At 64.6% G+C, this 27,151-nt stretch overlaps 3 protein-coding genes across 4 annotated transcripts; 1 reads left to right on the forward strand and 2 right to left on the reverse strand.

The window, feature by feature from the left end:
- Positions 1–8: 8 nt before the first annotated feature.
- UNC5A (unc-5 netrin receptor A) lies at positions 9–12,401 on the reverse strand. Of its 2 annotated transcripts, XM_061456754.1 has the most exons (16): positions 12,293–12,401; positions 4,352–4,573; positions 4,091–4,234; positions 3,910–4,013; positions 3,629–3,809; positions 3,347–3,514; positions 2,991–3,155; positions 2,718–2,906; positions 2,296–2,595; positions 2,117–2,204; positions 1,874–2,042; positions 1,552–1,785; positions 1,300–1,449; positions 1,055–1,219; positions 800–978; positions 9–588 (listed from the first exon to the last, which is right to left on the reverse strand). In XM_061456754.1, the coding sequence occupies exons 1-16, from the start codon at positions 12,399–12,401 to the stop codon at positions 423–425; spliced, it is 2,733 nt and encodes a 910-aa protein (XP_061312738.1). In that variant the 3' UTR covers positions 9–422. The 2 variants fall into 2 exon arrangements, with proteins under 2 accessions (XP_061312738.1, XP_061312739.1); XM_061456755.1 differs by lacking the exons at positions 3,347–3,514; positions 12,293–12,401 and having other exon boundaries at positions 4,352–6,576.
- Positions 12,402–20,546: 8,145 nt separating this feature from the next.
- Positions 20,547–22,151, reverse strand: EIF4E1B (eukaryotic translation initiation factor 4E family member 1B). Its single transcript, XM_061457233.1, has 7 exons — positions 22,052–22,151; positions 21,828–21,916; positions 21,627–21,722; positions 21,432–21,495; positions 21,149–21,262; positions 20,899–21,038; positions 20,547–20,787 (listed from the first exon to the last, which is right to left on the reverse strand). The coding sequence occupies exons 1-7, from the start codon at positions 22,067–22,069 to the stop codon at positions 20,673–20,675; spliced, it is 636 nt and encodes a 211-aa protein (XP_061313217.1). The 5' UTR covers positions 22,070–22,151; the 3' UTR covers positions 20,547–20,672.
- A 588-nt stretch (positions 22,152–22,739) lies between these two features.
- On the forward strand, positions 22,740–26,825 carry SNCB (synuclein beta). The gene is made up of 6 exons (XM_061456743.1): positions 22,740–22,881; positions 23,020–23,147; positions 24,533–24,571; positions 24,924–25,042; positions 25,764–25,853; positions 26,058–26,825. The coding sequence occupies exons 2-6, from the start codon at positions 23,027–23,029 to the stop codon at positions 26,088–26,090; spliced, it is 402 nt and encodes a 133-aa protein (XP_061312727.1). The 5' UTR covers positions 22,740–22,881; positions 23,020–23,026; the 3' UTR covers positions 26,091–26,825.
- Positions 26,826–27,151: the final 326 nt, after the last annotated feature.

Consider the following 27,151-nt stretch of genomic DNA (forward strand, 5'->3'; position numbering starts at 1 on the left):
GCCCCACGTAGCAATATATATCGAATTTATTTACATTCAGGTCCGGCAGCCCCCCCGCCTGCGGCACCGCTATGTACATAAGGCCAAGTGTAAATACTTGAATGCACTTAATACAGAATTAAAAAAACGGTCTTTACACAACACGGCACGGGGCCCCACACGCAGACAGCACGACGGCACCGCACGCTCGACGCACACCCAGTGCCCCCCGGTCCCCCACCATGGGGCTGTGGGATGCCCAGGGTGGCAGCACTGGGGGGTCCTGACTGCCGTGGGACACAGGCATCCCTGTCTCACAAGGGGATCGGGCAGCCCTTGCCGTGGGCTGTGGGGCAGCGGGAGCCTGGGGGCCGGCCGGGGCCCCCGCTGCCCCATGGCGGTGGTCCCCCAGGAAAGGGGTTGTGCCTCCATCCCCACCATGCTCAGCACTCGGCCTCGGAGACGGCGAAGAGGGCACTGTCCTGCTTGCCTACCTCGGCCACGGCGGCAGCCAGCTGAGAGAGGTTGCCATTGGGGAAGTGCCGCGCTTCCCAGAGGTTGAGGATCATGGCTGTGGGGCTGGGCTTTGAGGCGAAGAAGCTGAGATGGCTGGAAGGGGGTGAAGAGAGGGACCACATCAGGGCAGAGGGGTGGCTCCGCTTACCAGGACCAGCCCCATGCTGGCCTCACCGCGGGCACCATCGCACTCCCAAGGTCCTGCAGCATTCCAGCATCCATAGCTGCAGGATGAGCCCAGAAATCCCCCGTCCCCATCCACCATGACACCTCATCCCCAGCCCTGTCCCCGTCCCAAACCAACCTGTCGAGGTTGAGCTTCTGGGCCAGCATCCTCCAATCGGCTCCCCGGGTGCCCGGCGGGTCCAGGCTGCTGATGATCTTCTGGCGGATGAGGAAGGGGATCTTGAAGGCACTGGGGCCCACGAGGGCCGGGGCGCCCACCTCGCTGTCAGGGACCAGCCAGTCCGAAAACCTCGTGTCCTAGGGCAGAGCAGCAGGGGGGTGATGTGAGCCCATCCTGGGGTCACCCCCAGGAGCCCCCCAGCCCTGCCCTCACCTTGGCGATGTTGAAGTTGACGGTGAAGCTCTGCCCATCACCCTCCACCTGCCAGACCCAGATCTTGCAGGCCAGCTCACAGGTGCTGGGGCTCAGGCGCTCCAAGGTGAAGGTGCAGTGCAGGAAGGGCTGCAGCCCGCTCCAGATGTGGTAGAAAGGGATCTCCTGTGGTGGGATGATGGTGGGAAGGAGTCAGAGTGGCAGAGACACTGTCCCCATCCCCAGCTGCCAGCCGGGCTCCCCACCTGGTAACTGGCGAGCAACTTGCTCTTCCAGAGGGAGCTGGGCATGTCGTGGATGGAGAGGCGCAGGTTGTGGTAGCTGTCCTTGAAGTGCAGCACCCGGGGGGCTCCGATCAGCTGCCCCCCCAGCTGCTTCTCCAGCTGGATCACCTCCTGCCGGCACAGCAGCGGTCAGGCAGCAGATGCTGCACCCTGGGAGCACATCCCTCGCTCTGAGCCGGGATACGGGAGGGTTACATGGGGACCCCCCGGTACCTTGAGGGTGTCCTGGGTGTCGCTGAGGCAGTAGACGCGGATGTTGTACTCGAGCGAGGGGCAGGCGGCCGGTGCAAACAGGACCAGCTTGAGGCGCTTGGAGGCCGCCATGCTGAGGGACTCCCCAACCAGGGCAAAGCGCCCCAGCTGCTCCGTGAAGATGTAGCAGGCCTGCGCTTCCAGCTGGCAGTAGTACAGCTCCGTGCACGGCTCCGCGCCCAGCTGCAGCACGTCCTGCGGCACCCAGAGACACGCACCACGGCCATGGGCATCCCCCCTCCAGCACCCACCCTGGAACTCCCCGTGCCCGGCAGACGCTCACCTCCCACGTGCCCTCACACGACTGCTTCTTCAGCCGGATGCTCCAGTTCTCGGCGCTGGCCTCCACGCAGTGACCCATGGCCAGGATGGCAGGGCGGGTGAGGAGCACCCCAGGAGGGCCGCAGCTGACGATGGGGCTCAGCAGTGTCTGGCAGCCGGCGAGGGGCAGCCTGTACCGTAGGGGCAGGTGAAGCAGGAATATCCCAGCCCAGCAGCCCCGGGCCCTGGCAGCCCCAGCACCTACCTCACCTCCTCCTGCTTGTGCAGGGTCAGGTAGACCTCGTAGATCTTCCCCCGTGGGATGGCATCGGGTGGGATGAGCAGGCTGATCCCTGGTGGTGGGGTGCAAGCAGGGATGAGCCCATGGGGACCCGCCTGTGCCGGGTGATGCTCTGGCACCCTGCTCCCCCCCACACCCCGTACCTGTGTTGGGGATCATGAGCCGCCCCCCCAGGAAGTTGAAGGTGCCGTAGGCCATGTTGTTGGTGCCGCGGGGCAGGGAGCGGAAGTAGCTCTGTGTGGAGAGCCGGGCCACGAAGTCGGCGCCTTCGGCAGCGGGCGAGCTGTGGTGCAGCGTGTGCCGCCCGGCGCCCAGCGGGCTCAGCAGGTGCCCGTTGGGCAGCTGGAGCTTGGCCGGGCCGTCCTGGCGTGGGCACAGCGAGCCCTGGTATGTCATGGTGGTGGTGCTGAGGTCAGGCTGGATGGTGAGCAGGCTGGGGTTGTCTGCGGCACAAAGCGAGGGACCGTGGCACAGGGTATGGGGGGGGACAGGTTGAAGACCAGATCCTGAGGGGCACCGTATCCTGGCATGGGTGCACAGCCCCGTCCCTGGAGCCTTCACTCACCGGCCTTGCTGGGCTTGATGCTGACGGGCTGGAAGCCAGCAGTGAGGATGGAGGAGTCGGCCACATCAGCGTCCAGGCCCCCCTTCTTGCGGCAGTACACCAGCACCCCCACCAGCAGCAGCAGCACCAGGCACACAGCCACTGCCACCAGCCCCACGTACAGCGCCACGTCCTCCGCACCAGAGGCAGCTGTGGTGGGGTAGGGCATCAGCACCCACCAGCACCCCCATCGCCTATCCCAGGGGACAGCCCCGCTGCCCCTGCCGCACTCACCATGGCTGCAGAGCTCGGAGGTGCAGTTGCGGGTGTCCAGCTCTGGGCCGTGGCAATCCTGGCCCCCGTTGCGCGGCGCTGGCTCCGAGCACTCCCGGCTACGCCAGTGGGTGCACTCGGCCCCGCACACCGACCACTTGCTCCACTCTGACCAGGCACCATCCACTGCGGGCACAGCTGGGGTCAGCGCCCCACCGCCATCCCCTCCCCTGCCCCGGGGCCGCAGACACGGACACACAGGGGGTGTGAGGACGAGACAGCCGGGGCGGGAGGACGGGGACTGGGCTGGGTGCAGCGGGGAGTGCAGCATCGGCATGGGGGGGGGGGGCATTGGCGATGGCCGGGCAGGCGGGTACCTGGACAGAGGGTGGTGCAGGCGGTTTTCTGCACGTTTTGGCCCTCACAGAAAGCCCCCCCGTTGAGGGGCGTGGGATTGGTGCACGTCCGGCTCCGCTTCTGCCAGCCCCGTCCACAGCTGGTGCTGCAGCCCGACCACTGTGTCCACGTTGACCAGCCGCCGTTCACTGGGTGGAGAGGGACCCGTCAGCGCCCCGCCGGCATGGGGGATACGGGGAGGGACAGGACGGGGAGGGTGACACTGGGGCAGCATGGTGGGGACAGGCGCGGTGGGGCCTTACCATAGACAGTGATGGCAGCGGATGCACTGCGGCGACGGGCCACGATGTTTTTGGCCACGCAGGTGTAGTTGGCGGTGTCGGCCAGGCGGGCCTGCCGCAGCACCAGGCTGTGCTCTGGCGTTACATAGACATTGGCGTCCAGCGCCGGATCCACAAGCTCCTCGTTGCGCAGCCACTCCACCTGTGGGGCATGGGGACATCACTGGGTCACCCCCTCGGTGTCCCTGTGGGGAAGGGGCACCCTCAGCCACATCCTGCCCTGCTAGAGTGCAGGGGCTCACCTCGGCCGGGGGGATGCCCTCGGGAGGGCGGCACGGCAGCACAATGCCCTGCTCGATGGAGACCTCCCTGGCAGTCGGCTCCTGCTCAAAGTTCTTGCGCAGATCTGGGGAGGCACAGGGGTGAAGTGGGGGAACTGAGGCCAGCGCCCCACACCTCATCCAGGCACCCACAGACACTCACAGGCGATGCGCACGAAGGCCTTCTGGCTCTTGGTGGTGCCGGAGGAGCTCCAGGCCACGCACTGGCACCAGTACTCCTCCAGCCCAAAGATCTTCTCCACTTGCTGGCGGGTGACCTCGATGCGCACCTCCATCACCGGCAGCCCTGCCACCAGTGGGCAGCATGTCAGCACCGGGAGGGATGCCCATCAGCCCAGCTCCATGTGACCCCCCACATGTCCCCATGACCACGGCTGCTTTCATCCCTCGCGCTGGTGCTCACCGGTGCCGCGGTCAGTGCTGTGCTGCATGATGTGGTCACCCTGGTGCACCCACTCCCCGTTGCACTTGAAGTAGATCTGGGTGGCAGGGGTGGCACGGCAGGCCAAGCTCACTGCCTTGTTCTTCACGATGTAGACGTCCTCCGGCTCCAGCTGGAAGTGCGGCAGCAGGTCCGGGGACGCACCAGACACCGGGTTGGCCACAGTCGCACTTTGCTGAGCACCTGCAGGGAGATGGGGGCTCGGACACCTCCACTGTGCCCAGGCTGGGTGATCACCCATACCGGTGTGCCCCTGTGCCCGTGTCTCTGTGCATCACCACCGTCCCCCCCTTTGCTGCCATGCGGCAGCCCCCTCCTGTCCCTGCCATCCATCAGGGAGAGCAGCAGCACAGTGGCTGTGCCCGCTGAACCCGCACCGATCCCTCATGTCCACACTTAACGCTAATGAAAAGGAAATGTAGTGTGACCAACAAGGGCCATCACTCACGCCTCCCAGGGCGCCCACTGCCACCGCTCCCCGGCACACTGCAAGGTGCAGGCCAGGGGCTGCATCCTGCCCCAGGTGCCCTGGAGCGGCACAGGGATGCAGAGTGAACGGAGGGGTGCACGGCACATGCTCTGGGGACACTGGCACCCACCTGGGAGCAGGCACAGGCATGGCACATGGGGGCTGGCTGTCCCCTGTGTTTCTGGGCTGCACACACATCCTTTGGGGCGTCAGGCATCCCCCAGCTTTGCTTGGGGGCTGTGGGTGCCATGCAGCAGGGGCCAGAAGCACTGCATGTGGCACAGACCCACAGTGCCCATGTCTCCAGCCCATTCATGGCCGGGTGCCCCTGCTCCCTCACCCCACTGGCTCCTGCTGCAGAAGGAGTTAATAAACCAGGGCCCTAAATAAGCATTTGATTAACAAACGATAAAATAGCGATTGTGTCACTGAATGAAGCTGTAATTGCTGCTGCTAATTGGCTGGTTAGGATTTAATAAGCAATTAAATGGGATGGAATGCGCAGTAATTAAGTGCCTTCGTTTGGCAACCACTCGCCCACGGGACCCCCACTGCCCATGGTGCCCACCCAGGCTGGCTCTCGCTTGCACAACAGACTTGGGGACACAGGGGACATGGGGGACACGGAGCTCCCTGGGCCCTGGCTGAGCACCCCAGTGGAGGATCTTGCTCACAGCAGCCAGATCAGGAGCCTTTGAGCCAGGGAGCAGGTGCTGAGCGAGCCACCGCGGTGCCCGCCGGGACGGGCAAGGTGCGGCAGCTAATTTACACGGGGAAGATAAACGGCAACCATAATGCGCCGGTTATTACCCCATCAGCACTTTTACAATGTCGCTGGCAATTAATTTAATTAAAACCCCTGTCGGGGATACAGAGGCATTTCATATTTCACTGGTTTAACGACCCCCTCAGACACAGCCCGGGGCCGGCCCAGGGGTCACGGCGCGGACAGGCGCTGCAGTCCCCAGCGCGGTGCAGGGCCCGGTGCCGGCTGCGGCACGGCTCAGCACACCACCCGTGGCTCTCACTGCTGTGCCTCCCACTCAGGCATCCCTGGGTGTCCACACTAGTCTGTGGGTCTCCACGCTGTGCCAGTCAGGGGCTGGGATGGGAAAAGACAATCCAATTTATCCATTAAGTACCAGGTTCACCGCTGCACAGCACCGCTGCTGCCTCCCACTCGGGCATGCTGGGTGAACGTTAACGGGGGAGCAGTGCTGGGGACTGGCCTTGTAATCACACATGAAATGAGTACAGCAATCGCTGAGCTGTGTGTCTATCACCATGGAAGCGTGGGGGCCAGCAGCGATGGGTGGAGGAGGCAGGATGTTAATTGAGTCCCCCAGCACCCACTCAACCAGGTACTGGGGGTGTTTTGGGTAAAGTGGGACCACAGGCAGCAAATGAAGCTGGGGACAAGCAGTGAGCATCAGAGCAGGGGGCCTGCCAGGTACCCCCACAGATGCCATGCTGCTGCTGGGCACTGTGTGGGACACTGTGGGGCTCCACATTGTGGTGTGGTCATGGCATGGCTGGGAGGCTGGAGCTGGTCTGGAGCCCCTGTGATGGAGTGGAAGGGCTGTGGTCTGAGTGCTCCATGCACTACAGGCACCCCATCCATGATGGGTACCCCATCCATGACAGAGTCTCCATCCATGATGGGCAGCCCATGCACTGTGGGCACTGCATGCACAATGGCCACCCCATGCACCCTGTAGCCACCCCATGCAGCACAGCTATGCCAACCACCCATGCTGTGGGCACCCCAAACCCCATAAGTGCCTCTATCTCTGCAGGCCATGCTACGCACCATGGACACCCCATGGCTTGTGGTCCCCCCCCACACCATGGCCACCACATGCAGTGTGGGCACCCCCCACGCTGCAGACGCCCCACGCAGCGTGGGCACCCGGAAACGTGGGCAGTGGCCCCCCACGTGTGCAGGCTCCCGCATCGGCCTCGCGCTCACCTGCTGCTGCGTTGCCATGGAAACAGGCAAGATGCTTATGTCACCTTGGCAAAGGGAACCGGGAACTTCGGCGGGGATAGGGGACGGGGACTGGGGGGGTGGCAGAGAGCTGGGTTCCACTCAGCCCCAGGACCCCGTGCCGGAGCAGGGGCACAGCCTGGCCGGGGGTTCTTGCAGCAGCTGAAGGGCTAATAGGGAGTGCGGTTTGCTCCAGCGCCGATAAATCACGGCTGGTAAAGCCAGTGCATTAAGCAGGGCTTTATCATCAATTATTGCTTGCCCACGTGGGCTAACGAGGGCACTGGCAGCCCTGCCGAAGGGGCAGGGTGCTCGGGCTGGGAGCAGGGCTGCAGCACCCACCTCGGGATGCAGAGGGGTTGGGGACACCCTGTGATGGGCTCCAAGTACTCCCCTTCAACCCAGCACTGCCGGACCCCCAGCAGCTCCCGGTCTCCCTCCCCATGCACAGAACACCCCTGCTCTCTGTGCCCCACAGCTGCTGCCATCCCAAGTGGCCACCAGCCCCTCACTGCAGCACCTAGGTCCCCCAGCATCAGAAACAGCAGGTGTACTGGTGTTACTGGGCAGGGAGAGACTGCAGGACACTGCACTGCCTAGCACTGGGGCACTGCCAGGACCCACTGGGCAGCAGCCTGGTCCTTCTCAAGGGGCTGATCCTGCCCCTGGTGCGGGTACCACACTCCCAGCAGTGCTGAGAGCAGCACTCTGGCACCTCGGTGCCTGCCGCGGGGAGACACCGGGAAGGTCAGCGTGTTCTTGGCGAGTAGAGGCTGCCCGCGGGCGGCTGCGGCAGTGCCAGTGCCAGCACCGGCACACCAGTGTGTGCCCGCTCAGGAGGGAGCAGGCAGCTGCTGTACCATGGCTCGGCTCTGCCCGAATGCTGCTGCCCAGCTGAACCCAGCACGTCGTCCATCCCCAGCCTCCCCCTGCCTGATGCCGGCCACCTCGGGAGTCCCTACAGTGGGGTTGGGACCTCGATGCCAGCACGTGCCTCTGCTGCCGTTCCCCCCTCCTGCGGATCCCCCCTAATCCCTGTGGGATTTGCAGCCGGTAGGTTCAATCCCAGCTGGCGGCTCATCCATCGCACCCGCGCCAGACCCGGCACACCATAAACATGAAAGATTTCCTTGCACCTCCCAGTGCCCGGCCTGTGCTCCGGCAGCAGGTAATTAAGGCAGTAATTGCTGCTGATTGCCATGGCCTAAACGAGGGCAGGGTGGGTGTCAAGGGGAGGGCAGAGAATGCCCGGCTGTGCTCAGGGGAGCTGGGGGTGCCAGCCCTGCCTGCCGAGGAGTCCCTGCTGCCGCAGAGCATAGAGAAAAGGAGCTGGCACAACACACTGCAATCATAAAGCTTGTCTGAGGCTTTGAGCCGGCCACCATCCTGCCAGGAGAGGCTGGCTCTGAGCCACAACGAACCGGTGCTGCCCCCGGGAGACCCCCAAACAGGGGAGACAGCATTGCCTTGCACTGCTCAGCTGCCTGTGGCTGCTCCAACACTCACCTGGGGTATCTGAGCATAGGCAAACACTCCCACTGCACCCACGTTCCCACCCCATGCAGCCCCCCGGTGACGCCAGGCGGGTGCCAGTGCCAGGCCCAGCTGGGCAGGGAGCCAGCAGGGTCGGATGCCAGCGCTGGGCAGCAGGGCCTGGCTCCCGGCCAGTCTGGCGCGTGGTGAGCACTGGGGACTATGTGATGATGGGCACAGCGTGCCAATGCATCCCCCATGTCCAACAGCCACAGCGCCTCCGCCTGTCCCAGGGCCATGCCCCCAATTTCCCAGTGTGTCCCCTCAAGCCGGATGCTGTCCTGGTCCCTATGTGTGTGCCTCACACGTGCCAGACCCATGGCCATGGCAGAGGCTGGATGGGGCGGTGGGGCTGGTGGGTGCTGGTCTCCCAGCAAGCGCATGGCAGCGTCTGGGCGCTGATTAAGCGAGTGCTCATTATGAATGAATTAGTCGGGCGGGCTTGCATGACAATGGAGCTGCCTAATTACGGATCTGAGCTGATGCCGCTCTCCCCATTGCACTCAATTAGTATGTGCTGGGGCAGGCAGGGTTCCCTGTGCCCTCATCCCGCCTCAGTGCCCTAGCTATGCCCATGCTACCCTGTGCCCAGGGTCTGGGGACAACGGAGCCAGCAAAGGCAGCCGGGGGTGGCAGCCCCTCCACAGGGACCAGCTCTGCCTGCCTGGGGGGTACTGGCCCCGGCACACAGTTCTGGGCACCCTTTTCCAGGCACCCATGGAATAGGACCCCTCTCAGCACTATAGAACACACAGAGCCCTGTTCCGCACCAGTCCTGGGTGCCTGCTGAGCCCCACAGCCCCCCAGACCCAGCATGCACACAGGACCTGTGCCAGCCATGCCAGCCCATCAGCAGCACTGCACAGGGAGAGGGTCCTGTCCTGGCTCCAGATCAGTGGGGTATGAGGGGTGCCCCAGCCCAGCCTAGCAGTGGGATGGGGGGGGGGGGTGGGGGTGTGGATGGATAGGATTGGCCCAGACCTGCATGCTGGGGTACTGAGCCAGGGGAGCTGAGTGGTTTCCTGTCTCTCCTTTAACTGACAGTGAAGAGCAAATGCTCCCGCCGAGCCCTGGCCCCGCTGGGAGGAGTGTCAAGGTGACCCTCAGCCCTGTATCCCTGCTGGAGCAGGGATGGGAGATGGTTGGGGTGCTGGGAAGGCCCCTCCAGCCACACAACAGTCCTGGGCGCTGAAGTCCAGCCCTGAAGCCTCTTCCCCTCCTACCCATGGGTGCACGCAGTGGTGACAGCAGCCTCATGAAGGGCTGGCTGGAGAGGGACCCAAGACTCCCACCCTGTGAGCAGGAGCCCCAGGCAGGGCAGGGTTTGTAGGGGCCAGGGTAAGCTGTGATCTGCCTGACACCCATCTGGGAGCAGCACCCATAGAGCAGGCAGGCGGCAGGGCCAAGGGCTACTTGACAACTGGTTGAAGATGGGGTCCCAGTGTGGCCAGCCTGCCGCCAACCCACCTCAGCCTGCCCATAGGCAGACACACAGTACACGGAGCAGTGATGGTGCTGACATCAAGGGTGCAGGAAATGCACAGCGCACCGTCCCCATGCCATCATCCCTCAGACACTGGCACCGTTCCCAGTGTAGCCCTGGGCACCGCTGTCCACTCAGGTGAGACAAGCATCAGCTTTACCCATGGCTGTGAGGTTCCGCAGTGGCTCTGGGGGTGCCCAGCCCCTGCCAGCACCACCGGAGCTCGATCACCTCTTGCTGGTACCTGCCAGGCCCTCCACAGTTTGCTGTAGTGCCAGCCCCGTGTGGCACTGGGCCAGAACAAACAGCCCTGGGCAGGCTGCGTCTGCCGCGTGCTCGTGCTGACAGCCGGCACAGCGGCTTCCCAGCCACGCAGCAAGTGCCAGTGCTGCCCGTCACCCTCTGCCCTCCTGCTCGCCTGCACAGGCTCCACTGTCCAGTCAGGCACAGGGTGTGGGGTGCTGATGTGATGCAGTGACCTGGGTGCCAGGCTGTGGGGCACCAGGTTGTGGGTACAGTGGTTGGGGGCTGCCTGCTGGAGCCTGAGGCTCCCCAGCAGTGCAGTGAAGCTGGTGGCAGAGCAGTGAGAGCAGAACACATGGCCCCGGCCAGAAGAGCTGCAGCAGGAGCTAGTGTGGGGGCAAGGGGCAAGCCTGGAGGCAGGAGATGCTCTAGGGCCTTCTCCTTGGCATCTGGCAGCACTGGGCCAGGGGTAACTCTGGGGCAGAACCCTGCCCCTCTACCTGTGCCCACCCTCCAGAGCAGCAGTCGAGAGGGGCAGCCACTGAGTCTCGGGTGCTCAACCCGCTCTGCTGCCCATGGGTGAGCCTCAGCTCTCACTGCCGTTCCCCTGCGGGCACCCGCAGCAGAGCAGGCAGCCCACAGAGGGAATGCTGCTCCACAGCTGCAGGCAGGGGCCCTGCGCCTGGACAGCCAGGTTCCCCTGTGTCCAACGTGCGCGTCAGTGCCCCCAGAAGCAGGGGTCCCTGCCCTGCCGTGCCATGCCGTGCCGTGCCATACCAGGCTGCAGCAGCACCCGGTGCGCAGAGGCCCGAGCCGAGCAGTGGCCGCGCCGGTGGCTGGGCTCAGTCTCGCCGCGGCCGGCTGTGAGCTGCCTGCCAAGCGATGGGAACCAGCTCCCGCACAGCACTGCCCCGAACCGCGCTGGCACCGCCGGCTCCCCCCACACCTCCCGCCGCAGAGCCGGTGTGGGATGATGTGGTGCACCCCACGTCCCACTGCCCCCCAGCTCCATCCATCCCCACGGCCCCGCGAGTGCCATGGAGACAGCAGCGCTCCATGCTGGGGGTCGGTACCCGCAGCACCCTCCATGTCGGGGGGTGCCCACTCACCGCGCCGGCTCTGCAGTGTCCCCCTGCAGACGGGGCCATGCTGGGAGCTCTGGGCGAGGGGTCCCCAGGGGTGCCCGGACGGGAAAAACGGGTGCGGGGAGCATGGGGGATGCAGCCGCGCTGGGTGCCCGCCCGGCGCACCGAGGCCAGGCACCGGGGACGTCTCCGGTGCTGAAAGACGGGGTGTCCCCACCAGGACCCCCGCAGAGCGCGCGTCCAGCCCCTCGCAACTCCCCGCCCCCAGCCCGGTCCTTTGTCTGCATCCGCCACTTCCAGGCTGCCGTGACACCTGCCCGCAGCCGCCAGCCCCGGGCACCCCCCGCACCCCCGGCTCCCGGTCCGGCAGCCGGTGCCGCTCAGCCCCGGGGGTCCGGCCAAACAGCTCCCCCATCCGCCGGGTCCTGCCCGATGAGGAGGAACGGGGGGCAGGCGGGCTCCGGACCGTCCGCGTCTGCAGCAACACCGATGCAGCCCCGCAAACCCCCCACGCAATGGCCACCCCCGCGACGTGACAGCAGCTCTCCAGAGTATCCCGTCACCACGGTCCCTCGTGTCCCGGCCAGGTGATGGGGACGGAAGGGACCCCGTGCCGGCGGCAGGGATGCTGTGTGTGGGGCAGAGTCCCCGTGCGTGGGGCTGGAACCCCATCCGCGGAGCAGCTCCGCTGTGGACACCCGTGCCCAGGGCTGGCAGGGCCCCGGGGGAGCGGAGCCTTCCCGGCGAGGCGGCGAGTGCCAGCCCCGCCAGTGAGGGCAGCGTCCGCGATCCAGCGTCGGCTGGGCACGGGTGTGCGGCCGTCCGTGGGCACGGGGGGGGGCGGCGGTACCTGCCGAGGGACAGGGGCACGCCCCCCGCCCGGGAGGGCACCCCGCGGACCCCCCGGTACCCCACAGCCGACCGGGTACCCCGCACAGAGAACGACTCTCGGGAGGGCACCGGCTGCCCGCAGGACGCCCGCCGCCGCCGGCGCCGCTCCCCGGGTGACCTTGTCCAGCCCCCGGTGCCAGTTTCCCGCCGCACTCCCACCCCCCCATCCCGCCCGGATGCCGGTGCCCGCGGGGGGCGCGCGGTGACTCACCGGCGGCGGCGAGGAGGGCAGCGGCGAGCAGGGCACCGAGCGGCCCCGGCGCGGCGGTGGTGGCGGCGGCGGCGGCGGGGGCCCGGCGGCGGCGCGGCCGCGCACCCATGGCGCGCCCCGCGGAGCGCTGCGGGGCGAGGGAGCAGGGCGGGCCGCGCTCCGCGGTGCCCTCAGCGGGCCATGGCGCCACCGGCCCCCGCCACCGCCACCGGCCCGGCCCCGCCGCTGCTGCCGCCCGCCGCCGCGCCGCTCCGCTCCGCCCGGGCGCCGCCAATGCGGGGCGACGAGCGCGGACCCGCCCGCGGAAGGGACGGCGCAACAGCTGGGCGCGCCCCCGCCGCCGCCCCCCGCCCCGCACCGCCGGCACCGCACCCCCCCGGCTGCATCTCCCGTCCGCATCCCGCCCCGGACAGGCGCGGGAGGTCCGCAGCCCCGGTTCGCTTCGCCCGGGCAAGGTGCCACCCCCACGGCATGGCATCATCCCCAGGGACATCCTTCCCCCCCCCCCCCCCCCCCCCGGACGGCACTCCCCACGCACCCCTTTGTGCCCCTCATCCCTGCTGCAGACCTGCGCCAAGTGATGCCCAGGGTTCTCCCAGCCCAGCCTGGCACACCATGGATGGGTGCGGGGGGGACTCCAGGCGAAGGGAGTCCTGCCTGCACCCTGCTTGGGCACCACAGCTCATGCTGGTCAATGCCACGGGAACGAGACGACCATCTTGGTGGGACCATGTGCCACCTGCAGGGACCCACCTCACTGACCCACGCGTGGCCCTGTCCCCAAAATGCCCCCCACACAGCCAGGCTGGCCTCTCCCAGGGGATTTGGCTCTGCCCCTGCTGCAGCATGCGGCCCCTTCCCTCCCAGCACCATCCCTGCACGCAGCCAAGGTACCGTCACCAGCAGCCAGACCACAGTATGGGCATAGGGTGAAAGGGGTGAGGCTGCACTGGGGTACCAGAGGGACTCCAGTCCCTCTGTGGGAGCCAGAGCCCATGCCAGTAGCGCCGAGCAGCCCTCTGTCCCCAGCAGCGGGGACCAGGCAGGGCAGGGCTGGGCAGAGGCTCCCAGCACCACGCAGAGATAATTTCATTAGCAGCTGCAGGAACAATTAACAACTGCTCTGATGCCTTCAAGAGCTGAAGCGGGTGCGAAGCCAGCACGGCTCTCCCGGGTGGCACTGGCTGTGCTGCGGCCTCCATCCGCCCCAGGGCAGCACTGGCAGTGCCAGGAAGAGCCAAGGCCAGAGCAGAACAGCCCCGGGGTGAGCCAGAGCCGTCTCCCACCATCACACCCCTGCCAGAGGCCTCCCGTATCAACATGCTTGTTCACCGGCCATGTGGGCAGGCAGGGCAGTGCACGTGCATGGTGCCCATGGGTACCCACTCCCATTCCACCATGTTGCCCCAGGCACATCCTGCACGGATCCTGGTGGGAGCCCAGCCGGGAGAGGGAACCCCCAGCCCGCCATGGGCAGAGCCGTGGTGCAGTGCTCATCACCCTCCTTCAGGCTGGCTCCTTATTACTGATGACATTTGCATGGAAACAGGATGTTTCTACTCCTCGCGGCTCCATCTGCTCCCGCTGAAGTCACTGCGCTGCACACGAGCTCCCGGGGGGCTGCCATGGGAACCAGGGTGAGCTCCCCTGCAGCGCCAGGACCCCCAGCCTGGCACCCCCTGCCAGGCAGTAGTACCCGGTGTGGATGGCACCTGTGCAGGGCACCCAGCACGGTGCCCCCCTGAGGCAGCACGGTGGGGAGGGGGCTCGGGACCCCAGTGTGGTGCCAGCCCCATATGCTCCTTGTGCTGCTTTCCTGGGATGGTTTCCAGCTCCCGTTGCACCGGTGGTGCCAGCAACAACACTCCCACTGCCCAGGTACCGAGGTCCCGGTGCTGTCTGCTCCTGCCTTGGCTTCGTCCAGCTCCCTTGCCATGTGCTCATCGTGCGTGGTGCCACACAGGTGCCATGCCAAGGCTTCACCCAGCATGTCCCTCCTGCACCATGGACTGTCATGGCCAGGCTGTCTGTGGGGAAGCAGCAGCGTGCACTGACGAATTAATAGAATTTAATTAATACAGATTGGGGAGATCACTTTCAATTCTGTTTGCTCTGCCTCTTGCTGAGGAGGAGATGAGGGAATGGATGAGCTGGATCCTGCTCCGCAGCTGCCAGAGACCTGAGCCCTGCTGCTAGGGGGCTGTGCCAGCCTGGCTTGTGCCCGTGGGGGCTCCCCAGCATCCCTGACCACCACCCAGGGGAGCATGAGGGTCCACAGCATGTGGGGAGTCACAGGATCTGGGAACTTCAAGGAGGGGAACACGGTGCCTGGACAGCCTGGTTCCCCCAGTGCAGCATGCTCGGTGCCTGGGTTTCCCATGACTGCCAGAGCCCCGGGGGGATGCCAGAAGTGCTGGCCCCACTGGGTGCTGTAAATGGATTATTGCTCAGACTAATTAAGATGGAATTAAAAATTAATTCTCCTCTCCAGCACGCCGTGGTCATGGCTCAGCCACGTGCTACAGCCATTGTGCCAGGGCTCCCTCCTGGATTGGGGTGGAGATGGAGGGAGGGCATTGCCCAGCGAGTGGTGGTACCCGGCTCTGTGGGCTGCAGCTGCCATGTGGACACCATCACCTTGGCACTGTCCCCTGCTCACCATGAACTCTGGGTGCTGCATCCAGCCAGGGCAGCCAAGGCAGCTCCTATCCATTATCCCATTCCATTCCTGACCTCCTGCCCAGCCCCGTCAGCCATGGTCAAGGCCAGCCCGGAGATTTTCTAAACTCCCATCAAATATTTAAATAGATATTTGAGCTCATGTATAATGGATCACCTGCGTGCTGCCTCCCCATCCATTTGTGGTGTTTAAGGAAGTCGAATATTAAACACCATTGTATTAGCAAAACCGCCGTCTGCTTAATTGAGTTACAAACGGGGAAGGTGCTGACGAATAAACAATGCATAATGCATGGCCCCACAAGCAGGATGCCAGGCATGGACCGGGCTGTGTATGGTGCTGGGCACAGGAGGGTACTGCTGGGGAGCAGGAACTGGCGCTGCTGGTGTCCACAGCAGAGCCAAGGGTGTGAGGAACATGTGTGACATGTGAGGGACAAGTGCCAGAGCATGGCACAGCATGGCACAGCATGGCATGGGGCACCCCACGCCTCATCGTGCACAGGGATACTTGGAAACAGAGGCAGTGAGAACAATCCCAGCCACATGAGGAATAGGAAGGTTGTGACAATAAAAAGTAAATAAGTATGGATGTTGAGGACCTAATTCTGATAAGAGGATTTTCAAAATTAGCCATTTGCAAGAGCAGATTATCGTGTGTGGTGCCAGGGGCAGGACAGGCTCCATCAAGACGTATGGCAAAGCCCATCCCAGCACAGTCCACTCCTCACAGCCCTCGGCACCCACCGGGCTGCTCCCTGCTGTGCAAGGAGTTGGATTTGCTGCTGCCATGGGGTGCCTGGAGGGGCTGGGGCTCAGTGCGGTGCCACCCTTCACACGTGGGTCCTGCACACACAATGCCACGGTGCCAGAACCTCACCGGACAGTGCCAGGGAGTGGCAGTGCTGGACGGGAGGGTGGGCACAGAGGTGGCACATGGCATGGGGTCTTCAAGAGTGGGCCTGGCACCCCCAGCCCAGGCATGGTGTGGCTGCACCAGTGGCAGTGTGGGGCTGGGACAGGGGGGAGTGGGGTGGACAGGCAGTGAAGCCACTGGCCTGCACATCCCAGCCAGTGCTCCCAGCCAGGGCACATCCTATGCAGCCAGGGTGCTCCGGGCTGAAGCTGGTGCTGATGCCCCCCAGCAGCACTGTGGGTGCTGGGGCATCTCCATCTACCCCAAGCTGAGCAGGGGCAGGAGGCTGATGGGGCTCCCAGGGGCTTCTTGCATCCTCTGACTGGGATTTTGTTACCCAGGCAGCCAAGCAGAAATCTCATTACAGCCCTGCACAAAGGCAGCGTCCCTGTCCCCATCCCTGTCCCCACATCTGGCTGGGGCGGACCCGGCTGCGAGCAGCAGAAGGTGTCCTATACATGGGCAGGTTTTGGGGCTGAAAGTGGCCATGCGTAGGGCAAGGGTGGTGAGCTCGCAGGCAGGGCAGGGCGCAGGCAGCCCCGGCACCTTGGTACCCAGTGCTCCTGCAGCAGCAGCAGCAATTAATTAGCAGGGCGGTGGGAGAGCAGCCGGCGGAGCTGCGCGGGATCGATGGGTGCATCGACCGCCCGGGAAACACCAGCCCTCCCAGCCAGGGACGTGGGGCTGGGCAGGGATAGGGATGGGGAGTCCGGCAGCCCCGCGGCTGGGTGCTGGCAGGGGGGTGGCTGTGGGCTTCAGCATCGCCAGCCCCTCATGAGGGGACACCAGGGTGCACAGGGTCAGGAGGGAAAGGACAGGCACTGGTGGCACTGCCCGCTGTCTGCTCTGTGCCCCAGAAGTCCTGGGGCTGGCAGCAGCTCCTTCCAAGCCTGAAGAGAGACTGGTCCCTGTGCCATGCTGGGAGGATGTGGGGGTGCTAATGGAGCCCCCCCCCCCCCCCCTTTTCCTGCCTGCCTCTGACAAGTGGGAAGCGCAAGCCTGTCCCTGTGGAGAAGGAAAGTGCTCAGCCGTGTTGCAGAGCCTGGTTGCCATCCAGATGAGAAGTGACAGCAAGGGACCCTTTTCAGGTACACGTTCCCACTATACAGGGCAGGAGATGCTGTCCTCCGCTCCCCCTTCTCTGCTACTGGCACTGGGGATGGCACTGCAGGCATTTAACCCCTTCGCTCCCTGCAGTCCCCTCCATGCAAACCCCACTGAGCAAAGCTCCTCTGCAATCACCCCCTTGTTCAAATCAGCTGTAGGAGAACAGCCCAGAACAGGGAGACAACACCAGCACTGCCGTGATTGCCTGCCCCATGCTGCAGGGTCAGGATAGGGCAGGCAGAGCCTGAGGCCACATGCAAGACCCACGGGTGCAGCCAGGTGCAGAAGCCCAAGCACAGAGGGGTCCATGGGCCCCTCACCTCCCACATCTCCCGCACCGGCGGCTATCTCCAGGGAGGTTGTCATGGGAACGGTGCACTGTAGGTACCCCTCGCTCTGGGTACCCCTCCCTGCCTGCCATGCTGATTCCAGATGGAAGGCGAGCTCAGGGCCTTGCAGGGTGGGTATGGAGGGTGTGGGGTACCTCCAAGGGTCCTATCCACCCAGAAATGCTGGTGGTACTCAGGGGTGGAGGTCTCCTGCTTGCCCAGGTGCCCCCTTCCAGGTCCCAGAGCATCTCTTTGGCCACAATGCTGGTGATGGGGCAGGGAGGTGGGTGCAGGTACTGAAGGAACAGCCGTGGCACAGTCCCAGGGCCCGCAGCCGCGCTGCCTGCCCACTCCCACGGTGAGCCAGTGCTGCCTGTTCTTCCCGGCCCACACACTCTGCCATGGAGCCAGCTCCTTCCCCAGTTACTCTGGGGGATTTTAACCCTGCAGCACCCACTGGTTGCAATGAGATGAGTGCCTGCACCCATCCTGGCACTGGATGCATGTCAGGGGCAAGATCTGTCCTTGCTGCCGGAGCCGTCAGAACTGGTGGTGCAGGAAGAGGCCGTGCTGGCAGCCTGCAGAGCTGAGGCACGGGCTGCCCGCCAGCTGCCGGCAAGGTGACCCTGCAACGCACACAGGAGAGGGGGACATGCATCCCCTCCTGTGCCATGCTGCTGTCCTCACACCCCCCCATCCCTGCTGTGCCCCACACCACCCTGATCTCTATTTCCTGCTGCACTGCCCCCTGGTCCCTCCCATTCCCATCCTTGCTGGCCTCCCAGTATCCATTGCCCCTCGCCACCCCACCCCCCCCCCCCCCCCCCAGCCCTGCCGCATGTCTGCTGCCATCTGCCTCTCCCTTTTGATTAGTATTAATTTTTAATTATTATTATTGACAGGGCTGCCAGCTCGGCTGCCAGCTGGGACATCTGCCCGGCATGAGACAGGCTGGGGCAGCCCTGCCACTGCTGTGCTCACTGGGTGCTCCTGGCAACCGCTGCACCCACCCAGGGGTCCCTGAGACACCCAACCTCCCAGCACTCTTCATCCTGCAGGCAGGGAACCTGGGGTGCAGGAGCTAAAGATAGAAGCCATTGTGCCCCCAAAGGGTAGGCTGCAGGTGGGCACTGCCAGCCCCCCAGGCTGTCTGGGCTGCAGGGCTGCCGGGAGCCCATAAAGCCATGGAGATAAATGGCTCCTATTACTTTTCCAATCAAATGAAATCCCACCGCGGCTGCATGCGAATGGCAACGAACTGCAGCAGCATGCAGCAGCCTCTGCCACCACCCCCCAGGTAACCTTAGCCTACCCCCATGGTGGGGCACAGAGCACAGCCCCCTTTCACCCAGCGTGGGGGTGAAGGGACAGGGACAGAGTGGCTGGGGTGAGACTCAGCATCAGAGCCAGGTGTGAGGCTATGGGGGGAATATGGTAGGCAGGGGAGTGGGTTGAAGGGGCAGAGGGACAGGCAGCCCCTGGCCCTCACTCACTTCATGCTGCCACTGACGGTGATGGTGGTCACAGAGGCCATTAACCGTGCGTTGGATCCCATGCATCCCTCGCTCCTCCATCAACCCCTCCAGCTTCAGCCCTGCCAGTCCCACAGCCCGTGCCCCACAAGTGGTTCCTGTCTGCCTCTCACCTTGGGGAGTGAGGGGCAGCTCTGTCACCCCACCCTAGACAGGACAGGTTGGAGGGTACCCCACTGCAGGCAGGGAGAGCAGGAGGTGCCCCACTGCAGGCAGGGCAGGCTGCCAGCCCTGCCGTGCCGGAGACGGCCAAGGCCGGGCGAGCGGCGCCATCGCGTGGCGAGGGGCCGGCAGTGCAGGGAGAGCCCGGGCTGCCGGAGCGGGCATGGTGCGGGAGGAGCGCGCCGCGCACACCGCAGTCTTCAGCCAGATCCGGGGCTCCTCTCCCCTCTGCAGGCAGCCCCAGCGCGGGGGCGTTGGACACCCCATAGTGCTGATTCCCCCCCCCACGCCTGCCCTGGGGCAGTGCTGCCGGCAGCACCCCAGCCTGGTTGTCCTACAGGGGAGGGCAGCAGGGTCCTGTCCCCGTTGTACCGGCGCAGAGAAGCAGCCCAGGGGCAGCACGTGATGCAAGGACATGGAGACAGGGCCTGGCAGACGGCACGGACATGCCTCGCCCATTGCACTTGCAGAGGTATTGTCAAGACTCTGCCCTGCTGTGGGACCAGCTCTCTGCAGCCCCAAGTGCAGGCAGCAGCCCCGGGAGCAGGTAGGGCAGCACTGCGCCAGCACAGGCACCACGCAGCATTAGGGCTGAGTGGCTCCAGCTCTGGGCTCACCGGGAGGCAGGGATGGGCTGGATGTGCTGCCCGGGACGGGATGCAATGAGGGCCGAGCTGGAGCTGCCGGGGTGCTGCTGGAGGAGGCTCCTCCTGAGGAAGATCTGCAGTGAGGGCAGAAGCACAGCCAGCACTGTCAGGAGGGGAACAGGCAGCTCCACCTCAAGAATCTGTGTAGGCATGGGGGGGAAGGACAGGCCCTTACAATCAAAACCAAAACGAAACATTAAAGAACAGCATGGATTGCGCTGGAGTAAGGGGATGGCCTTCTACAAACAGGACCAGGACAGCCAGGAAGGACAGCAGAGGACATGGGCCAGGGAAAGGAGGAGCCAGACTTATAGGGCTCAATGGCTTGGGGCTGTGAACCTGCAGGTCTGACACCAATAAACCCTTGCGAAATAAATAAGCTTCATATCACCTATGCTGCAAGTGCCTATGAGAGGGGATGTGGGCAAACACAGCCCAAGGTGGGCAGCTTGGGGACCATGCTGTGCTACAGCCCTGACATTGACTCTGCAGGGAGCTGCTGTGCCTGAGCAGGTAGAGCTGTGTCCTACCTATGTGAAGCTCTAGGGAGAGATGGAGGCCAGCAAGCAAACTGAGCTGAGGCAGAGGACCTGGGCTCTGGTACCCCCCTCCCACATCCAGGTGCACAGGGCAGTGAGCTGTGCCCGTGCCTTAACCAGGGGAGGACAGCATCCACCATCCTTTCAGGAACTATCCAGGGTTCCCAAGAGCAGAGGGATACCCTTGCAGCCCCAGGGAGAGGGGCACTGGGGGAGGCAGGGATCACACAGTGCCCAAACCTGCAGGGATGCCTGGGTGATGGCAGCTCTGTGCTCCTGGCCCTGCTCACTCAGCAGGCAGATACAGGATATGGCAACACATAGTCACCCTCCCAGCAGACACCCCACCCCCAAGCAAGAGCCACCCCAGCGTGCCAGAGCCCTGGACACAGAGACAATGCTTATCTGCAGCTGTTCATTGTGGGATTGGACAGGGGACCCCATGGGCAATGCCCTGTTCCCCCTGCAGTCACACTACAAACTTGGTCTTGGTGAGGGAGCCGCTCTTGGTGGCTGTGTCTGCATGGGCCTGGTACCCAATGGCCACCTTCTGTGACAGGCCCAGGTGCTCCTTGTAGATGCGCCTGGAGGAGGGAAGGGGATGCATGAATGAGCAGCATCACTTCTCCCACCAGCTGCCTACCCAGGGACCCCACTCTCGCCAGACCCACCCCTACCCCATGAAGCTGCATTACCCGATGTGGATGACCCCTTCCCGGTTCTCTGCTTCCCGGGTCCAGATGGCGATCTTGTCCCCCTTGGCACGGATGTTGATGACGGCCCCGCACACCTCATCACTGTAATCATCAAACATCTCCCCGACGAGGCACATCAGCTGCCAGGAGGAGAATGAAGCTCAGGACAGTCTCCATGAGGGCTTGGTGCTGGGAGAGTGGGAACACTACTGCTAGGACCCCGCAGACAACCAAGCAGGGCCACACTCACCGTCTCCAGCCAGAAACGGTCCAGTTCAGTGTGCCGCTGCTGCTTGGCCAGAGTGATGAGCCAGCGCCCACCACACTTATTCTGGCTGTCCTCCCACATGGGCTCGATGCCATCCTAGGGATGGGCAAAGGGATGGCTGGGTGCACCAAGCACTCAACCAGGCTTCCCCTCCCACCCTATGGCCGCGGTGGCCTGCCAGCCCCACTGGCACTCAGTGTGCCCCATAACACTGGGTGCTGCAGGGGGGCTCTCAGAGGGGACTGCAGCAGAGGGGATGCTGTACCTTAAAGAGAGAGTAGTCACAGCCAGATGAGAGCTTGCTGGCAGGCTGGATGTGGCTGTACAGCCTGCACAGGACGGACACAAGACACAGATGAAAAGAGGTGCCTCAGTGGCCCCCAGCGTAGTCCTCTGGCCCAGCCACCCCTACCCAGGGCTTCTCCAGAGGAGACGCATTGCCCACCCGTGGGACACTCACGCCCAGAAGTCCTCCACAGTGCTGAACTTGGTGATGAGGCGCAGGTTTTCCTGCCACATCTTGCTCTTGTCGTTCTTGAAGAACCACAGTGCCCACCTGGGCAGGGAGAGAACATGGGGAGGGCGTGTCAGCCTTGCTGGAGCCCCTTCCAGCCCCAGCATCATGCTGGGAGGAGCTGCCTGTAGCCAGGCCCCTCCATACCTGTTCTGCAGGGGGTGCTTGCCCAAGCTCTCTGCCAGGAGCAGCTCATGCTGCTGAGCCCTCCTCCGACGCCGCTCCTCTTGCCTGCGCTGGGGAAGGAGGGACAGCACCAGGAGTCCCATGGCCACCCGCACACCATGACACGGACCCACAGGGGGAGCCCCGGGGGGACATCAAGGCTACCCGGGCTCTGCTGCCTGGCCCAGCCCTCAGGGAACACTCACCTGCTCCCCGGCAGCCATCGTGCCCAGCACAGGCTCCCCCAGCAGCCCCTGGCTCTTAAGTGACCACAGGCGGGTGGGATGAGGCAGCCCCAGCTGCAGCTGGTGGGGCGGGAGGGAGGTGTGGTCGGGGGGTCGGCAGACTAGCCCCTCCTGTAGGGCAGGAAGCTGGGGGGATCCCCCATAGGGCAGGGCACTGGGGGACGGAGGTCAGGGTGGGATGAAATCAAGATGGGGGGAAGGATGGGGTAAAGTGCGGACAGTGTGGGGTGGGCTCGAGATGGTGTGCTTTGAGGTAGGGCAGGGTGGTCCACAGATAGGGTGGGGTAGTGTCAGGCTGAGGGGTGGGGATGGGATGGGGAGAGGACATGATGAGGAGGGGATGGGGTCAGGGTGGAATGAGGGACAGGAATGGTGTAGAGAGGGGGTAGAACGTGGAGGTGGTGGGATGAGGACAGGATGGGACAGGGACAGCCTGTAGAGTGGATGGGATCAGGACCGGGAGGACATGGGAGAGGGTGGGATGGGGATGGGACACGATGGGGACCAGGACAGGATAGCGTGGGGGTAGCGCGGGATGGGATCAGGACGGGTGGGAACAGGGAGCAAGTGCGACTTGATGTGACCGTCCCACAGTTCCGAGCCGTGAGGGAAAGGAGCCCGTGCGGGGCGGGGGCAGCCGGGCTCGGCTCTGCTCAGCCCGGCGCCGCGCGGTCCCCCCCGCGCATCACGGCGCAGCGCGGCGCGGCCCCGGCACAGCCGCACTGAGCCCGCCCCGCCGCAGCCCGGCCCGGCTCGGCCCGGCCCGTCCGTCCCCGCCGACAGCGAGCCAGGTCGGGCGGGCGGCGGGACAGGGGCCCGGGGCGGGAGGGCGGCGGGGCCGGGGGCTCCGGGATGCGCGGGGATGCGCAGGGCGGGCGGGAGCGGGGCCGGGCCGGGGCGGGGTGAAGCCGTGCGGCCTCTCCCCGCAGAGCAGCCATGGAGGTGTTCATGAAGGGCTTGTCCAAGGCCAAAGAGGGGGTGGTCGCCGCCGCCGAGAAGACCAAGCAGGGGGTGGCCGAGGCTGCCGAGAAGACCAAGGAAGGGGTCCTCTATGTCGGTAAGGGCCGGCTCAGCCTTCCTGCCCCCTGCCTGCCCCCTGCCCAGCCCCCTGCCAGCCCCCCGGCTAATCCCTGCCCATCCCTGTTTGCATGCCCCTGCCCTGCATGCTCCTGCCGGTCCCCTCTGCCTGTCCTTGCCGGATCCTGCGTTTGCCCTTGCGTTCTCCTGCTCATTCCCGGCCGCCCCACTGTCACCGGCCCCGCTCCCCCCGTCACGGCCGGCCTGCGGCGGGGTGTCCCGGGGCAGGAGCCGGTGGCCGCAGTGCCCTGCCCACAGGGCGGGTGCAGGCAGGAGGTTGGGCCCCGCGGGCAGGGGCAATGTCAGGGCTGGTCCCCAGGCTGAGGGGATGGGACCCGCGGGAACCCATCCTGGTTCCCGGTGGTCTGAGCCCAAGGGCTCCGTGGCTATTCACCGAGGATGCTCTGGGGCCGGAACGGAGAGGGACCGTGGTGAAGATGGTGATCCCTGTGCTGGGATGTCCCCACCTTGGAGCAAGGGGCTGGGAACACGTTTGCCCCCCTTGGAGAGGCCGTGTCCTGGAGCACATCCCACACCACGGCTCTGCCGGCATCTCCCCTGCATCCCGCCGGCGGCAGGTCCCTCCGCGCTGCCCCTGGGGGCCGGGGTCTGTTCGGGGCCGAATCCTGAAGCCATGGCTGGCGGGGAGGAGGCAGCTCCGGGCAGGCAGTGTGCCCGCGGTGGTGATGGGCTTCTTGGGAGGGAGCTGAGGCCGTGCTGCCCGCAGCGGTAGGAGGGCGCAGCGCTCTGACTCCGTCCCGCTCCAGAGGGCACCAGCTCTGCGGGAGGGCTGAGGCCCCGGAGCTGTTCCCCGGGGCGGTGGTGGGTGCTTGCCCTGGGTTGCGTGGTGTGGAAGGGTCCAGCAGCTCCAGGAGCGCCCTGAGGATTCATCCTGCAGGAGCTGTCCAGCCCCTGCCTTTCCCCATCACAGACACCTGCTCCCATCCCGCGGGGTGTCCTGGCATCTGCGGGCTGTGTCACTCCACCTGAACGGAGCATGGCAGGGTGGCATGGCCAGAAGCAGCTCCCAGCCCTGGGCTGCTCCGGCTGTGAGCTTCCCGTGCCATGCTGGCCCCAGCTCCGGGTATGGATCCCAGTTCCAGTGGGAGGCTTTGCTCAGCAGCATAGCTGGTGTGCACCCTGCCTGGCTGCCCTGGCACAGCGTTAGGCCCCATGCTGCCCCAGGCCAGGCTCCTGCAGGGATCAGGGGAGCCTTGCAGGGAGCTGTGCGGGTGCTCAGCTCCCGGCTGCCCTGGTGCAGGGCAGAATGCAGCCTCAAAGAGCCCTACCAGCATCCCACGCACTGCATGTGCAGAGTCCAGCTGCAGCACCTCTAACCCTGTCTCTGTCTCTTTCTGCCCCCAGGGAGTAAAACCCAAGGCGTGGTGCAAGGTGTCACCTCAGGTATGGTCCCCTCTGCATCCCCACCATGGTACCCCTCTGGCCCCAAGAGTGTGGCTGTGCTAACAGGATCAGAGGCTAATTGAGGGGCTGATGTCACCCAGCTAAAGCCTCTTGTATAACAGGGCCTGCAAGGAAGGATTTGCAGCGGCTCTTCACACTCCCTGCCCAGCTGCAGAGCAGCATCCTTGCCACCTCCCCTCCCCAGCACCAGGATAGGGATATGGGGAGGGTCTGATCCTGCCAGCAGTTCTCCACCAGCCCTCCAAGGTGCTGTGGGGCACGGAGCTGCATCTGGAGCCCTCTCCCTGGCCCGGGGGGGGGACACACTGATGGGCACCCTCGACTCTTGCAGTGGCTGAGAAAGCAAAGGAGCAGGCGTCCCAGCTGGGTGAAGCAGCATTCTCGGGCGCTGGCAACATCGCAGCAGCCACCGGGCTGGTGAAGAAGGAGGAATTCCCTGTGGACCTGAAGGTGAGTGAGGCCTCCAGGCTACTGCCATGCCCATGGGGATGCTGCCATGTCCCCAGGCTCAGTGGGGAGCCCTTTGGCTGCTCCCCAGCCCTGCGGGAGGGTCCCAAAGGTCCAGGGCACGCAGGCGTTACTGCCCCGAGCATGCTGCTGCGGACGTGTGCGTGTGCGGGCTCCTGCATGGCGCTGGCGATGCGGGACCCGAGGAGCATTGCTCCAGCGGCTGCGAGGTGACCTGACAGCTGCGGGAGCGGAGGGGCGGGCAGGGACATTTCGCCACCCCCACGAGCTGTCGGCTTCCAGCTTAGCCCAAAATAGCATCAGCTGAAGAAATGAGGCCAGCGCCGCTGCACTGGGGGGGATCAGCTGCCCGCCTTTCCCTCCTGCCAGCCCCGGGGAGGGGTTACCCAGCACCGCCCTCACTGCCAGGGATGCAGGATGCTCCCAGTGCCTGGGAACCACATGGTGCCAGCACCCCTCGCCTGCTGGGGAATGAGGCTGGGAGCAGTTCAGGGACACGCACACTTAAGCCCTGCTCCCATGGCTCCGTGCCTGTCTCCTCCCAGCTGGGTGGGCTGGTGGGTGCACACTGGGCCCCACTGGTGCTCCCCATGTGGAGCTCTCAGTATCCTGGGTGTGTTGCTGGTCTGTGCCAGGGGCAGGGAGGGTAGGTGTGGTGTGGGGGGGCTGTGTGTGTTTGTCTGACCGCCCGGTTCACCCCCAGGCAGAGGAGGTGGCCCAGGAGGCTGTTGAGGAGCCGCTGGTGGAGCCGCTGCTGGAGCCAGAGGGGGAGAACTACGAGGATCCCCCGCAGGTGAGGGGATGGGGCACAGGGCACTGCAGAGGGCACACGGTGCCAGGTGCTCAGCGTGCCAGTGACCATCCCTGTCTGGAGCAAAGCCAGGAACCTGCCTGCTCCGAGGTAGCTGCAGTCCTGCAGCCCATGGGCAGGCTGCTGTGGGTCTGGGTGGGACAGGGGCTTCAGAAGCTCTCTCAAGGGCTCTTTCTTTCCCCACAGGAGGAATACCAGGAATACGAACCAGAGGCATAAAGGATCCCCATCCTCGCCTCTTCCACCAGCAGCACAACGAACTGGCGGTAGTCCCTTGCTCCTCCCCAGCCGGCCCTGGCCGGTGCCTCCGTGCCGAGGAGGAGCAGGGGTGCTTCTGCCCTGTTCGCTCACGAGTTCTTCCTCCAGTTCCGTTCCAAGGGACAGTGTCCGTGTCTCTGTATTGTGTCTAGCAGTGATAAACCCCCGCTGTGTCCAAGCCCCCAAGCCCTGGCACATCCCTGAGCCATGGGCACTGCCCGCAGGGGCTAGTGTGTGTGTGTGTGTGTGTGTGAGCGCGTGCGTGTAGCCCGGGTTTATTGCTCTGTATCCCTCCCAGCGCCATAAACCCTGGCTGCATCCCGGTGTGTCTGTGTCTGTACAAAGCATGTTTACCTGCTCGCGGGCTGCTGTACATTCGGCTTGCACGCATGTCCCTGTGGTTCTGCTCTGGTCATTGTGGAACTATTTTTTTTTACATATATATATATATCTATATCTATCTCTATGGGTAGACGGGTCTTTTGCCTTTGTGAACCCCTGGTGCCCAAGCCTGCTCCCCAGCCTGCTGGGTGGTGACGGTGCCCGCGCCCTCCCTGAGGTCCCGTAGTGCCGACGCTGTGTTGTGCCGTGGCATGGATATCGCCCCGCTCCTGTCGCTGGATGTGCAGTACGAGGGCAGCTGCCAGTGACACAGCTGCTCTCGTGTCCGTGAATAAAGCCAACTCTTATCTGTAAGCTTGGTTGTGGGTTCCAAGGAGAGAGGGGTGATTTGGGGAATCAAAATTCCTCTTTTGGGAAGAGGAATGAGGGGCTGGGGCAGGCTAACTGACCCCTTCCTGCTGGGGGAGTGGGCAGGACTGGGTTCTTGTGATGACAAGCTGTCTTCCTGTCTGCTTGCTGTTGTGTGAGCAGCAGGTCACCGTGCCCTGAGCCACCAGCCACACTTCTGGTGCAGGCAGTGTCCCCATGTCACCTGCCTGTGTGTTCTCTACAGTGCTTTGTGTCTGCAGGTGAATGGAGGGGGCCTTCTGGGATGGACCCCAAGCTGGGATAAGGCTAGA

This window comes from Pezoporus flaviventris, unplaced genomic scaffold, assembly GCF_033815535.1.
Source record: "Pezoporus flaviventris isolate CSIRO_AGI_PZ_B2104156 unplaced genomic scaffold, CSIRO_AGI_Pfla_v1 ptg000023l, whole genome shotgun sequence".
Lineage (NCBI taxonomy): Eukaryota > Metazoa > Chordata > Aves > Psittaciformes > Psittacidae > Pezoporus > Pezoporus flaviventris.

Excerpts from the sequence above, each read along its gene's own strand:
- UNC5A (XM_061456754.1), bottom strand. The coding sequence starts at position 12,401 with ATGGGTGCGCGGCCGCGCCGCCGCCGGGCCCCCGCCGCCGCCGCCGCC. Across the intron at positions 1,786-1,873 it reads CGTGTGAGGGCACGTGGGAG|GACGTGCTGCAGCTGGGCGC; the intron begins GTGAGCGTCTGC and ends TGGGTGCCGCAG. Across the intron at positions 1,450-1,551 it reads ACACCCAGGACACCCTCAAG|GAGGTGATCCAGCTGGAGAA; the intron begins GTACCGGGGGGT and ends CTGTGCCGGCAG.
- EIF4E1B (XM_061457233.1), bottom strand. Across the intron at positions 21,263-21,431 it reads GTGACTACTCTCTCTTTAAG|GATGGCATCGAGCCCATGTG; the intron begins GTACAGCATCCC and ends GCCCATCCCTAG. Across the intron at positions 21,039-21,148 it reads ACCGTTTCTGGCTGGAGACG|CTGATGTGCCTCGTCGGGGA; the intron begins GTGAGTGTGGCC and ends TCCTCCTGGCAG.
- SNCB (XM_061456743.1), top strand. The coding sequence starts at position 23,027 with ATGGAGGTGTTCATGAAGGGCTTGTCCAAGGCCAAAGAGGGGGTGGTC. Across the intron at positions 23,148-24,532 it reads GGAAGGGGTCCTCTATGTCG|GGAGTAAAACCCAAGGCGTG; the intron begins GTAAGGGCCGGC and ends TTCTGCCCCCAG. Across the intron at positions 25,854-26,057 it reads ACTACGAGGATCCCCCGCAG|GAGGAATACCAGGAATACGA; the intron begins GTGAGGGGATGG and ends CTTTCCCCACAG.